Source organism: Dipodomys ordii, unplaced genomic scaffold (assembly GCF_000151885.1).
Source record: "Dipodomys ordii isolate 6190 unplaced genomic scaffold, Dord_2.0 Scaffold3, whole genome shotgun sequence".
Classification (NCBI taxonomy): Eukaryota; Metazoa; Chordata; class Mammalia; order Rodentia; family Heteromyidae; genus Dipodomys; species Dipodomys ordii.
The window spans coordinates 12005151-12019711 of record NW_012267219.1 but is presented as its reverse complement, the minus strand read 5'-3'; the positions used below and the strand labels follow the sequence as shown (position 1 = coordinate 12019711).

The window sequence follows — 14561 nt, the reverse complement described above, 5'->3', positions numbered from 1 at the left end:
TACCGTGTCAGGAATAGAAAGCTTTTGCAATGACAATTTCATTGTCATGTGGTACTATCAGATAAATGTTAGGTATAAAGGTTGACTTTTTTTCTTGGAATTCACGAATTTAAAGTTAGAGCATGGGTTCTCAGATATACTCACATTTGTAATCTAGAAGTAATAAGCCTTCTCTTGTGTGCCTGCTATGTGACTGGTGACTTTGTTCTGAGATCAGGGAGGTGTTTCATGGTGCTAGAACAAGGCTTGTCCCATAGTAGGCACTTAAGAGATACCTATAGAATAAGAAAATTAATATGAAGAACAGGAATTTTTACATCATTAATCTCTTTTTAATTTCCAGGTCTTCACTCCTGAGGACTCTAGCGGCGACCCCTTTGTTGCCGTGAATATACTCATTGCTGTGGGTGCTATCATCATGATTCTGGGTTTCCTGGGATGCTGTGGTGCTGTGAAGGAAAGCCGCTGTATGCTTCTCCTGGTGGGTTTTCCAGACAAAACTCCATTCCCCCCAAATCCAACATGTCAGTTCAGTAGTGTAATCCATCTTGATCAGTGTCACCCCATTCATCACTCTTCCCTCCAACCTATTTCAATTCTGGAGGACTATTTCCTGCCCCAATTTCAATCAAAAGACACCTAAAATTGAAGGGACATTGACTTCTGTTCAGAGGCTTTGATTATAGAAGCTAATACAGCTTACTTAGATTTGGCTTATTTTGGTTTAGATTAGAATATATAATATAATATAATATTCATCACATTCATGTATGTTTCCAACTTATCTCCCTTTAATACTAGATAAATTCAAATTAGTCCTAATCAGTAACGTTTTACTGGCACTACTTTCCTTAATCAGTATATGAGGCAAATGCTTCTTAGTGACAATGGAACTCAAATCTGCAGTTTGTTACACAGGGTAGGATGCATAAGAATTGTGGTTAATGCTTTTACTATAGGACAATCCAGACCGTAAAGGGAAGTTAATGCCAAAATGTCTGCTGCTGTCGCATGGAAGATAACAGATACCCTCCTTTTTTTCTTCTAGTTTTTCATAAGCTTGCTCCTGATCCTGCTTCTGCAGGTAGCAGCAGGTATCCTAGGAGCTGCTTTCAAATCTGAGGTATGTACACAAATGATATTTCATACTTTTGGGGAAAGCCTAAGACATGGAAATACTACCTTCTGGTGTGAATGATTTAACCTTGTTTTTCAATTTTCAGTCTGTTCGAATGCTGAATGAAACACTCCACAGAGATGTAAAGCTTTTGAGTGAATCAGGCGAGGATGGCAAAGAATTCCGGGAAGCAGTGAGTTCGTTTCAGAAAGAGGTAATTAGAATTTATTGGTCAATTGGGGAACTGAACCTAATTCTTTCATTTAATTCCATAAGGAATGAGCAACTCTATCCATTTTTGCAGATTTTGATGTCACGACGCAGTAAGGAAAACTAAATAATTTTAATGTGTTTCAATTTCCTAATTATAATCTGAAGATATTTAGATCAGATTAAATTAAATTTTAATTGGACCAAAGAGCTAATTGTTCTAATATAGAATTTACTATATAAAAGCAGTTTGTTGAGGAGTCGCTGTCTCATTTTTTTTCTCTTTACCTTTCCCTCTCTCTCGCCTTCTCACCAAGTTTTTACATTGGGTGGTTCGTTTAATATTCACAACATCCCTATGAGGTATGCTTTAGCTTGTTTTGCATTGCTATAATAAAATATTGAGGCTGAGTACTTTATGAGGAAACAGATTGATTCAGTTCACTGCTCTGAAGTTTCAAAAGCATGTCGTCAGCAGCTGCACTGTACCAGGGAGGGTCCGGGGTAGTGATAGCACAATGGTGGGTATACATTCTTTCAGAAACTAACTCATTTCTGTAAAACTCCTCCCCTACAACCAACATTACTTAACATAATAATAATCTATTCATGTAGATTAAACCTCAGTCACCTAATTACCTTCCAAAATGCCCTACTTCTTAAAAGTTCCTTAATACAAACCACTACATTGGGAACAAAATTTCCAGCACAAGGAACTGGGGAAAACATACCCAAACCATATTCAACTTGGTAATAACCTCAGAAACTTTATTATAAAGACAAGGCGGCTTGGGATTTTGAGAAGTATGACAATGAACCAGTGATGAGGTTGGAATTTGAATATAGATCTGACTAGATTATGATTATTTTTTGGGGGGGGTCTGGTTGTGGGGCCTGAACTCTGGGCCTGGGCGCTGTCCCTCAGCTCTTCAGCTCAAGGCTAGTGCTCTACCACTGAACCACCTTCCCAGTCCCTAGATTATTTTTTTTTTCATGAGAACAACCTCCTCCTCCTCCTTCTTTCCACCTTCCTCCTTTCCCCTCTTTTCCCTCCTCCCCTTCCCCTTCCTCCTTTCCCTCTCCCGTCTCCTCCTCCCCCTTTCCCTCCTTTCTTCACTATATTTTTTTCTTTAGAGTTAAATTAAAGCGTGAGGAGACAGTGAAGGTATTCTTCAGTAAGACCCCTACCCAATCTTTTAAACATTACTAGGCACTGTTCCCTAAGGGAAATACTACTGGAAGCCAGGTTTGTCTATTCAAGGTTCCTTGAGCAATGTTGTCTTTTTGTCATGCAGCCATTGTTTCCCATCCTTAGAGTGTACTCTCAATGAATACTGTACTCTAAAGCTTGACTTAAATAATTACATTGTGGAGCAACTCTTCACCAAACCTCTTATTCAGAATTTGCTTCATAGTAAACCACATGCACTATTTTGTTCTGGCACATCATGGACTTTCTCAGATTCTTAGAGGTGCCTGGATTTTATATTTTATAGGTCATCTAGCTTAACTTGGAATTCTTCAAAGTTGTATTCATGGTTTTCACCACTGAAATATTGAAGATTTGAAAGTTTACCAATTTTTTCCCATCTCATTTATATACAAGTCTGATGACCGATAGGTTCTTTCCTCATTTGAAATAAAACCTATCAAAATTTAAGCAATTTAATTCTAACTTATTTTGGATTTTGAAGAAACACAAAGTCTATAGATACATTTATATGTGGCAGCTTGTTTTTTTAAAAATGGCTGTCATTTGACCCCTCAAGGTTTGTTTTTCAAATGGAAACATCCTTAGTTTCTTCAGCTATTTATCAGATGACATTTTATTTATTTTTTTCCCAGAACATTCATCAGTTTCTATTTGGATAGATTCCAACTTATGGAAATTCTGCTTAAAGCATTATTTCCAAGAACCAAAGCCTGATATGGGTCAGTCCCATTTAACTTCCTCTGTGTTTTGAACTCTTCCTATTTTCCCTGGAGCTGCATCCTTAGATTACCTCCTCTCCTGGATTATAAACAGGATATATCAAGCATCCTTTATCTTCCCCAGTAAGCTGACCTAGGACAAAAGGAATAGAGATAATCACTGGGTGTCTGGGTTAAGTCCAGAGTCACATTTGCTGCACATTGTTCCTGGGATTTAAAGTCTCACTGCCAAATGTGAGTTATACTAAATGATTTCCTCCTCCTCCTCCTCCTCCTCTTCTTTCTCTTCCTCCTCTTCTTTCTCTTCCTGTTCTTCATTTTTTAGCAAGTTCCCTTGATATGTTCTTAGTTCTATGCCTGAAGTTCCTTATAAATTTACATTTGTTTTTCTTAACTTTCCTTGTTTCCTCCCTCCCTGCCTCCTTCCCTCTCTTCCTCTCTCCCTCCCTCCTTTCTTTCCTTCCTTCCATTATATATATATATATATATATATATTTTTTTTTTGTTGTTGTTGTTGTTGTTGTTGTTGAGTAAGGATCTTATTCTAAATGCTGGTGATCTACAGCACAAGGACACAGGACAAAAATTGAAGATACTGAGTGGTTTTGTTTTCCCTTCAGATTTTAATGAATTTCCACACATATTCCCTGTTAACATATGTTAGAATGTGCCTCTTTTGCATTTTTGCTGATAGATATTTATTTAGAGGTGTTTTATACATTCTCCATGTAAAGTCTTTTTCATCCAGCTGTTATAATCTTTTGACAGATTTGAGCAATTTCCTAATTTCTCCTACTGCTAATGTAGAGAACAGATATGTTGATAAACTTTAGTTTTCCTATCACTTCTCTTTTATGTTTCTATGCCTCTTTAGCAATCTTTATGTATATTATATCAAGATGTATATTATGTATTACAATAATGAACTGATTTTTGTGTATGTGTGAGAGAGAGAAAGTAAGAAAAAGGGCAGAGAGATTTATATCATTTTTATTTGAATTTTATTGTTTTTTTAAAAAACTGTTTTTTGTAAAATTCAGTCATTAGGCCAAAGCTCAAGAATTTATATTTGCCTAAGCTGAATTTGTTAGTTTAAATCCATTCTGTACAAACTTCGAAATACATTCTGTTATCTAGCCTAGACTCTATAACTAGTGTTGAACAGATACTAACTGTGGCTTTACACAAATCATGGGTAACAATGAAAAGATCATGTTCATGTGAGAACATAATAGAATAACAACAAGTGAACAACAAAAACAAAATTATAGCTGCTAATGGATATTATCAAGAGCTTTCTGTAAATCAGACTCTGAGTTAAACTCTTCCTTCCTTCCCATGAGTTCTCTCATTTCTACTACTAGCAGCTGTTACTATCTGTATTTTAGAGATGAAGAAACCACGGTACCTGAAGTTTGAATAACATAATTTACATGACCATTCAACCATGAAGCTAAAGTTCTTTCAGTATTCTGGCATTTTAATGCATCAAGGCCTGAAGTACTGTTTCGTTTTCTTCACAATTATTTCCTACCATTTCTGCATGAAGAGTCTTTTCCCTACTTAGAGTATTTAGGAGCAAGATGTGGGATGTGGGAGAATGACTTTTCTCACTTCCATCTAATAATATTGTGTGCCACATGCCTTGAGTCATTTGGCTTATTACTTCCTTGTTTTACATCCTCAAAAATGGCAACAAGTCCTCTTCCCCTATTCTTTAGTGTTTGGCTGTGTTTCAGTTTATTCCTGACATTTTTCTAAGCGCTCCATCCTTCGTTTTACTTGCTATTTTGAACATAACCAGGAAAATTCAATCCCAAGTAAGGTCACAGAACCTTTTTCTTTGGTCTGTGAAATGGCTCTCAACCCTTTTCCTTCTTTCCACTAAAAGTGACCCCTGATTTTGGGATGGGAATTTTAATCTCTAAAACTTGTTATCTCTTCTGAGCAACAGTTCTAATGAACTCTCTGGCAACTTCTTTGCTAAAATCCCAAACAAATACATCTGACTCTGCTCCTGCTTTTGCCATTAAATTTACCATGTAAGGTTTTGTTCGTTGTTTTCAGTTTTCTCAGATTTTGGCAATTGAGCCCAATTTTTTCTTCATCATTAAAGTGAAAAAATTCCTTTGTTGTTGCTACTCTGTTCAAAGAAGTGGGTGAGGTCATTTACATTATGTCTTAGCATATGAAACATTTTCATAATGACATTTAGAAGAATGTAATTCAGTGTATTAATAATGTTTTAAGCCTTCTTAGTAACTGCTTTCCATGCTGCTTTCTACCAAATAGCTTCAATGCTGTGGTTTGATCAATGGAGCTGCTGACTGGGGAAATAATTTTCAACAAATTTCTTCCTCATGTGAATGTCCAAATATGTCAACTGATACTTGTACAGTTTATGAAGGAAAATACGTTTACAAACAGGTGAGAAGTAAATCTCAGAATAACACGTGGTTCTGTTGTTTTCACAATGAATGTACAAAAAATTAAAATGCAGCAAGTAAAATGGGAATCATGATATGAACATGATAGACATTACTCAAGAAGAAAAAAAGTCCAGCTAAAAAAAGATAAATAGATATTAAATAATGAAAGTACTTCCTTTCTTCTGAGTTTGCTATCATGTGAACCCAACTTTTTATTTTTTATTGTAAAGATGATGTACAGAGGGGTTATAGTTACATAAAAAAGGTACTAAGTACATTTCATTTCAATTCCCTTCCCCTGACTTCCTTCCCCCTCAAGTTATAAAGTTCATTTCCAACATAGTATCTTGTATCACTGTTCACCCTTTGAGCCATTGGTTCATCCTTTTTAATAAGTGAAAATAATTTTCTATATGAAGTACAAAGTCAAGTACAAATTAACATGGAAGTTTATTTTGTACTGTCTTTGGTGACTTTGATTGTTCTTCTCTATATTTTTTTCTATTTTAACATTAGTTCTAGAAGCTAATATATTCACTTTTTTTCTAATAAAGTTTCTCCTTTCAAAAATATGTTGTCACTCCTCAGAACAACTAACTAACTCACAGTCTAACAAAATTAATACCGGGAAGCGGGTCCTTGAGATGTGTGTGGAGGAGGTCAAGGAGAGGAAATATGCAAATAAAGAGATGACGAAGAGGAAGATGTAGTCATAGTATTCAGTGCCTAGCCTATGAAACTAGGAATACTGAGGGTTGGATGGAGATGGGATACATACGGAGAATGATAAAAGAAAGCAGTTATATTGATCAAGATGCATTGTGCTCATAAACTGACATGTTGAATGATAAATCTCTTTGTACAACTACTTAAAGATACTAAAAATATCATAAAAGAATACATAAAATATATGTGAAAAGAAAGGGCTTGCCATTCAGAGACCTAGAGTCTAGGTGATGTTAAATGTAGCTGCTTACCCAGTTTTGTTGCAATAGAGAAAGAGCTTTGGCTATTTAAAGTTAATATAAATAAAAGACAAATCTTATCTTTTTACATGTTGTAGATGCCACATTTTTGTAACTTCTGGATATCAATGTGTACTTCTCTTATTTCCGGTTTTGATTACTTCATCAAATATTTATTGATCACCTCTTATATGGCCTCTCTCAACCACTAGAGATATATCCTTCAATAGAGTTCAATGTCTACACTCACAGAGCTGATGATAAAATAGTGAATGGAGAAAAGTAATTAGGCAACTTCAATCTAGTGAATTACTGGTGATGTTTTGATGGAGTAGACACACTTCTTAAGTCCCCATCTAATGAAGTCTTTGAAGCTCAGAATATGTCCTTATAGAGGATTGGATATTTGGGCTTTTGCAAGCCCTATTCCTTCTGCCTGGAAGAAATATCTCAAAATGACAACTGCCATTAGTGTTTCATTTATTTGCTATTATTCTTTAGTGCCTACTCTGACTCTATCATTCCCTGTTTGAATCAGACAAACTTCTAGATCCTTCAGGAGATTATAATTTAGTTAGAGAGGGACACATAAAAGTTATTACAATAATGAATTGATTTCCATAATCTTAATGATTAGTTTAGGTCAGGCATTGCTTTGGTTTAGAAACTGCTATGCTACTAAGTTTAATACATAAAACATCTGAGGGAAAATTTCTTACTGCTAATCACTTTGTCATTGATCTTATCAGAATTGAAAAGACTGTTCTGAAGCATTGCTATCACTAATATTTAAAATAACTCATGGGCCAGAAATTATTTTCTAGACTTCAGTGATGACGTGTTATTTTACTGTCAAAACAGTATCACTAGAAAAGTTCTATTCTTACACTTTATATTCTTCCCTACTCCCCTTATGCCTATCTAACTTAATCAAAACAAAAGATAGACGTGAAATAAACATAGTTCAAAGGCATGTAATTTCTACTTAGGATAATGAGGAAATTGGCAACTCATTTGCAGATAGACACCTATCTCCTATTAAGGTTTCAATTTAAAAGTGTCTTTCTCAAGATAGAATCTGAAAAACCTCAAAAGATACTCCCAGCAAATGCATACATAATTCAGCTGAATCTAGACTGCTAGCTGCCATGTTACCTAAAAGAAAGGCCATAAATTCATAAAATGCTTTCATCTACAGTGCTCTTTGCAAGAAGTCTGAAAAAATAAAAGATTAGGAGAGGTCATAATTCATATTTTTTCCTCTCTCTTCAGCCAAGATAAAAAGTAACAGGAGAGAAAATCACTCAAAAATAACAAATGTGACAGTAGATAAAATCATTAATCTCATAGTGAACTGTAAATAACATGATCATCTTAAATGTTTACTACTTTGGCTCAGATGTGAATGAGAAATCCATTATATCAAGGAATGAAGGAAAAGACTTGGTCTTACAGAGACCTTTTATTTTTATCTAGCATGCAGACTCATTTGTCAGCCTCTTACACATAAATGACTCTCACAGGGTAACATAGTCTGTGGTATTATAAACAATAGCACTATCTTATTGGCTAGTATTTGTTTTATTTTAAAAATTAACCTTGCAGTTTATAATTGTTGGAATCTTTTGAATTGGTTTGAAATGTTTTGAAATTGGAATTGCATGCTAGATTGTATAAATTTTTAAAAATCTGGTAGAGAAGCATCTTTCTAAGTAGTTTTTCCTATCCCAAGTAATAACATAATGACAGACACAATGATTTATTTCTTTTAAAGGTAAAGGTAACTCCAATAAATATTAGGAAAAGGTTTTGAAAAGTCCTTGAAAAATGAAAATTTAGAATGTAATTATCTAAAACTAGGGCCTCTCTCCTATGGATTATAAACCTGAGAAAAAATCCATAGTCAAAGTGATATCAACTCTAAAATGTGTAATTTGTATAATCCAGAGCCCTCATGTACCACGCATGAGGTCTAGAATTAAATTATTGTTTACATATTTTTAAATTATAGAAATGATAAGTTTTAGATATCTTGGTGAGAAATGTATTTACAATGATCAACCCATAACTTCAGTAATTAGGTAACCAAAGCAATATTTTGCTTCTTAAATGTAAGATATTGGTGAAAAACACATTATTATTTATAATTAAAGATTTTAGATTAAGCTGTTATGTAGCGGAGTTCCTCAGATGCTTATTTACTATATAGAGAAGACACAGTGGTGATGAACTTTTAGAACAAGGATAAAACAAGGAGTAGAAGGACTCAGCCTATTCTTTTGTGTTTAGTCTGTTTTTGTCATACTCAAGAAATCAACCAAATTGAACAAAAGCTTTAATATAAGATCAGAACTTTTATTAAAGGTAACACTTTTAATATACTTTTATTATCATTATTAAGGTGTTGTACAGAGAAGTTACCATTTCATAAGTCAGGTAATAAGTACAATTCTTTTGGGACCATGTCATCCTAAAGATAACACTTTTGTGTATATTTTTTCTTTACAGACATGTATTTCTTTGATTAAAGATGCCGTTGAAAAATATATCATCATCATTATTGGAGTAGCATTTGGACTGGCAGTTATTGAGGTATAGTATAATTTTTCATGATTGATTTCTACTATTTATCCAGCAATTCTTCTAACAAATATTTATGGGAAAATAACTTAAAACAAAGCATCCGAGGTGCATTAGAGAAACACTCGGTACAAACAGCTTAAGGCCTAGCATCTCCCTAAATCAAACATGAATCAGACAGTAAAAGTATTACAGTTTAATGAGATAAGCAGTACTGAGGCTATTATTTCTGAATGACCTCTCTATTGAGAAAAAAAATCAGCATATTTTGGCTCAGGTTTTGGTCTTAGATACCCTTTCCATAAGTATTCGAACCTCAATTGATGGTTCAGAGAAGTTCTGATGATGCTTATGCACTACTCTTGTCATTTTAATTATTAATGTTGCTAAAAATATTCTACATGGGATTTTTTTTACCTGATACACTTGCTTGGCATGATTTTCTAGTACCTGAATGATACTTTTAGCCTAAAAGTATTTGCCAAGAAGAGGAAATGAAACTGGTTAAGAGAAGCACTTTAAAAATTATCTCAGAATTTAGATCATTTAGATACCAAGTGAGTTGAAATTATCTCACAATCCTACTTCTGTACATTAGCAAGATTTTGAGTGAGGTAAGATTTGTCCTTGGTTAATTCCTCTAAAAGATGGCCAGCTCAGCTTAGCAATGCTTGTTTCATTCTCACAGACTGCTGTGTGGTGTCCCTGAGTTTTCTGGAAGTTTTTTGCCTCTTACTTGAGCCACATCATTGCCAGATAGGAATTTCAGTTGAGATTAAAACCGTTTTGTGTTTCAGATGGATATGCAGATTGCTGGTGAATTTTTTTTCAACCAATAATTAGGGAAAGGGAGCTTTAGTGGCAAATTAGGCTCTTGTGTCTTTGTAGCCCAAGTGTGTCTTTCCTTGATTCTGTGTTTTGTAGTATCTATCTTCTTTCTTTTCTTCTTTCATTCATTCTTTCTTTTCTTCTTTGTTTCTTCCTTCCTTCTTTCCTTTTATGTTTCTTCCTTCTTTCTTTCCTATTCCTTCCATCCTTTTTTCTTTCATTCTTCCTTCCTTCTTTCTTTCCTTCTTTCTTTTCTATTTCTTCCTTCCTCCCTCCCTCCCCTTCCTTCCTTCCTTCCTTCTTTCCTTCCTTCCTTCTTCCCTCCCTCCCTCCCTCTCTTTCTTTCTTTCTCTTTCTCTCTCTTTCTTTTCTCTTTCTCTCTCTTTCTTTCTCTTTCTCTCTCTCTCTCTCTTTCTTTTCTTTGCTTGCTTCCTTTCTTTTGTGTTCTTGATTTATACTGCTTTAAAAATACAAGCTAATAGCCATGGAGATGAGTGAAGAATCACATACATATACTCATATTTTTGTAAACACATAGCATGCGTATATATCTTGGTGATGTAGAAGTTAAGTGATTACGCATGTAATCTGGGGACATAGGTCAGCAATAGAGCAGGTGCTTATTATGGGTAATGTGCTGATCCCCAGCACCATAAGTAAATAAGTAAGTGAATAAATATTATTAGTCTGAGCTACATAGCAAGAAATGATATTTTTTAAGCAAAGAAACATAGTGTGTGTTTATAGCTTGTGAGAATAACCCAAGGTACTTGGGACAGATATTTAGATACTGAACAGACAAATCTATGAGACTCTTATCTCCAATTAACCAGCAAAAATTGGTTATAAGGCTCAAGTGGTAGAGCACTAGGTATGAATGAGAAAGCCAAACAAACATGCAAGTCTCTGAAGTCAAGCCCAAGTATTGACATACATGAAAAAAAATCTAAACAAACAAAAATCACTTCATGCAAAACAACAATAAAACAAGTTTGGGAAAGCAGGATTACAATGAGAAATCCCATGTTAAGTGTTCAATTTTATGTGTGACCCAAATTCAGATAGTTGACTAAGACTGCTGCAAGTATTAGATGATTTCAAAAGGCTTCTTGAGAACAGAGCCCAGAACAACAAGGACATAATTGTGTGGGAAGATTGATGTCTCTCATAATAGCCAAAAGCGTTGCCCCAAATCTAAATACTTCTGGTGGAAACTAAGATTATGAAAGGAGCAGTGCATTTCAATATTTTATGAAATGGGTATACTTTATGTAGTTGTTGCATGATTTAATAGCTTATTGCTTCTTTTAATGGACCATACAAAGCAATGCTTCAAAAATCCATCCTACAGTATAGTAATTTATAGGTATGAAGTTTATACGGAATGTCATAAAATGTAACCACATTTTGAGTTAGACTAGTTAAATCAAATGTGATTTCTAGACTATGTGTACACATGATAAGTAGCTGATTCTAAGAACTCTTTGAAACTTTGTGCTCGAGTCCTCAGTCTTCAACCTGCCACTCTCTAGGGTTGAAAGGAAAAGAAAGTCATTTTACATTCCATCATGCTTTATTCAAACAGGAGATTTGAAAATAGTCTTTTGCTATTCAGTCTATCAAAATAAACACAAAAATGTACTTTAGTCTTAAAGTCATTAATATGAATTGCATAACGGACCTATCTTTCTTCTCTGTTTTCCTAGTTCAAATTCAAGAAAGTACAAAAACACATAGAGAAAAAGTCTCCTGAATATTTTTTTTTTTTGGTCCAGTCATGGGGCCTGAACTCTGGGCCTGGGCGCTGTCCCTCAGCTCTTCAGCTCAAGGCTAGCGCTCTACCACTTGAGGGATAGCGCCACTTCCGGCTTTTTTCTTTTTGCTTATGTAGTGCTGAGGAATCGAACCCAGGGCCTCATGCATGCAAGGCAAGCACTCTACCACTGAGCCACCTTCCCAGCCCCTCCTGAGTATTTTTTAAGGAAACAGGAACAATTATCTCTTTTCAGAAAATATTTCCAGTTCATCTTCACAGAAAAACCTCAACCTGTCCTACATTTAAATATCTAGTAAAGGGGCTTTGATGGAGTAGACTGATAGTTAATTCCAGTGCTTTATATTAAAGATACAGATTTGGCAGGTTCTTTTTCATATTGGATGCTAATAAACTTATACAATCTAAGTTGCTCTTTAAGAAAAACATAAATGTGTAGACATTTTTGGAATTCTTATTGTTAAATGAGCAGATAATTTGATGGTAGCAACATTAATAAATATAGAAACATGTCTCCATGTTAAAAAATAATCTGCTAGCACAGAATAAGGACCACCTTTAAAAAAAGACAATTTTATCTTTTTTTCTGGTCAGGGGGCTTCAATTTTGCTCAAGGCTAGTGCTCTACCACTTTGAGCCACAGCTCTACTTCAATTTTATCATTAAAAAATGTTTCAGAATATAGAAATTTGTGCATAGCAACTAGTAAATTTGTCATGAGCCTTAGCATACATTATAAAATGATGAAAGTCAGCTTTTGTGCTGTTTTTCTGGACCATCATATGTGGCTTTTTATCAAAGGGTTGCAAGAAAGTGAGTTATTAATAGTAAATAACTGTTTAAAGAACTGTTTGAAACTTCTATAGTTCAGTATTTCAGCTTGTCTGGTTGGCTGATGACTGGGTGGGCTTCTATGTCAAGGATGGGTCAATAAAGGGCAATAGTTGTTTTATTTCATTACTTTGCCCATTTTTATCCCTTTCTGACACTTACCCCTCAACCTTAAGGTTTGGGATTAAGGCAAGAGTAAGTTTAGTTCTGAATTTAAGGATATTCTGAATGAAAGTCATACTTCAGAGAATTGATATCTTTTTTCATTCTTAAGAAAGAAGAAACATTGGGCCACAGTTCTCATTTGAATTATATATTCCAGGAAGGATGAGCAGAGGGTCAACCTAGAGCAGTGTCTGAGATAACTCAGGAGCTTAGAAGGGAAGCACTTTACTTATCCATCCTGTCTCCCTTCAGAAAGGGAGAGAATTTCCCATCTCTAAGTCACAGAAATCCTTTCTATCTTTTCTACATCAAAGCCACAGCATTCAGGTCACCAACGGCAGAGAGTCAATTAGAGCAAGTTTTGGGGTCTCTTACTTTTGGAAGAACTTAATGAGATGGAAATTATGTCCCAGATTTTTCCATTGTGCTTTGCTGCTTCAAAGAAAATTCCTGATTTAAGCTATTCCCCTCCTAGTTTAGAAGTATATTTTCAAAAACTTATTTCATTTTTCACTCCTCTAGGCAATGCCTAAAACTACAATGAGAGAAATTCTAGACTCCGTGATTTTTATGCAATGATCGAAAACAGATGACTACAGCATTTTTAAAATAGAAGCATTAAGAATATTTAGTCTCCAGAAGCCTTAGGTCCTCCAATCTCTAGGGAGATACTCTCAGAAAGATGTGAATGTTGGAGAAAAGGAGGAATCCTCTGGTGACATCTAATAGTCTCAGGTAGCACCAGCAATAGCTAATTGGCCAACTGAGAGACCCTGATTTGGAGACAAAAAGTACAGAACTTTCTCAGGAAATTATAGAACTTTCACAATAAATGTAATTTCTCCAAAGGGAGTCATGTTAATTCCATTCTAATCCTGTTATTTTATTCTCTAGATAATTGGTTTGGTGTTTTCTATGGTCCTCTATTGCCAGATTGGAAACAAATGAACCCGTGGACATGTCAAGATATCATCAGTCAAACCTCTTTAAAATTTTGCTTCAGTCTTTGTAACTTCAAATATACAAGTGCTGTATATATCAAGAGCAGATGTCTTGTGAAAATATCTCATTTAGCTAGACCATAGATATTTTCTGCTCATATTGAACATATTTAAGGTTTGAAGGTGTAAGAAAAATAAAATGAAGTTGTATTTTTACTCAAAAAAATAACAGCTGCATGCTGTATTGGTGTGTCTGTGGTCACTGTGTTTCAGGTAGCTCTGTGCTTACATTGTTCATCTAGAGCCACCCAGTGGAACAATTTTCACCTCCAAATGACAGAGCCATAGATAGTTAAGGTAGTGAATATGGGATTTTCAGAAACATGATTCTTAATGAAGTGTAGCAACCATTAGTGATGAGATTGAACTGTCTCAGTTGAAACAATTGTGACAAGTATAGCTTTAAGAGTTTCCTCTCTTCTTTTGTATAGCCTGGCTGTGATAGAGTCTTTCTTTTGTATTATTGTATTATGTGAATTGCCAACCTCACAGTTTGAGAATCTCTATATTTTTCTTCCAAATTTAAATTTTAGTGTCTGGGTGATGTGCAGAAGGGTTACATAAGTTAATGGATACATTTCTTGTCAAACATTGTTACTCCCTCAGTCATTTTATTTCTTAGAAACATTTTTTTTGAATTTTTCTTTTAGTGAAGCATCATATACATGTAGCAAAGTAAATGAATTTGTGTATGTTCATAGGCCTGTGTGAGTTTTATCTGAATAATGA

At 34.7% G+C, this 14561-nt stretch overlaps 1 protein-coding gene across 1 annotated transcript in view; it reads left to right on the top strand.

Moving 5' to 3' along the window:
• Tspan8 (tetraspanin 8) overlaps window positions 1–13995 on the top strand; it is a 30033-nt gene extending 16038 nt beyond the window's left edge. Inside the window, exons 4-9 of the mRNA XM_013023144.1 lie at window positions 344–481; window positions 1049–1123; window positions 1224–1331; window positions 5552–5686; window positions 9162–9245; window positions 13726–13995. Of these exons, the coding sequence (XP_012878598.1) occupies window positions 344–481; window positions 1049–1123; window positions 1224–1331; window positions 5552–5686; window positions 9162–9245; window positions 13726–13779 (594 nt within the window). The 3' untranslated portion in view covers window positions 13780–13995. The remainder of the gene's footprint in view (window positions 1–343; window positions 482–1048; window positions 1124–1223; window positions 1332–5551; window positions 5687–9161; window positions 9246–13725) is intronic.
• Window positions 13996–14561: the final 566 nt, after the last annotated feature.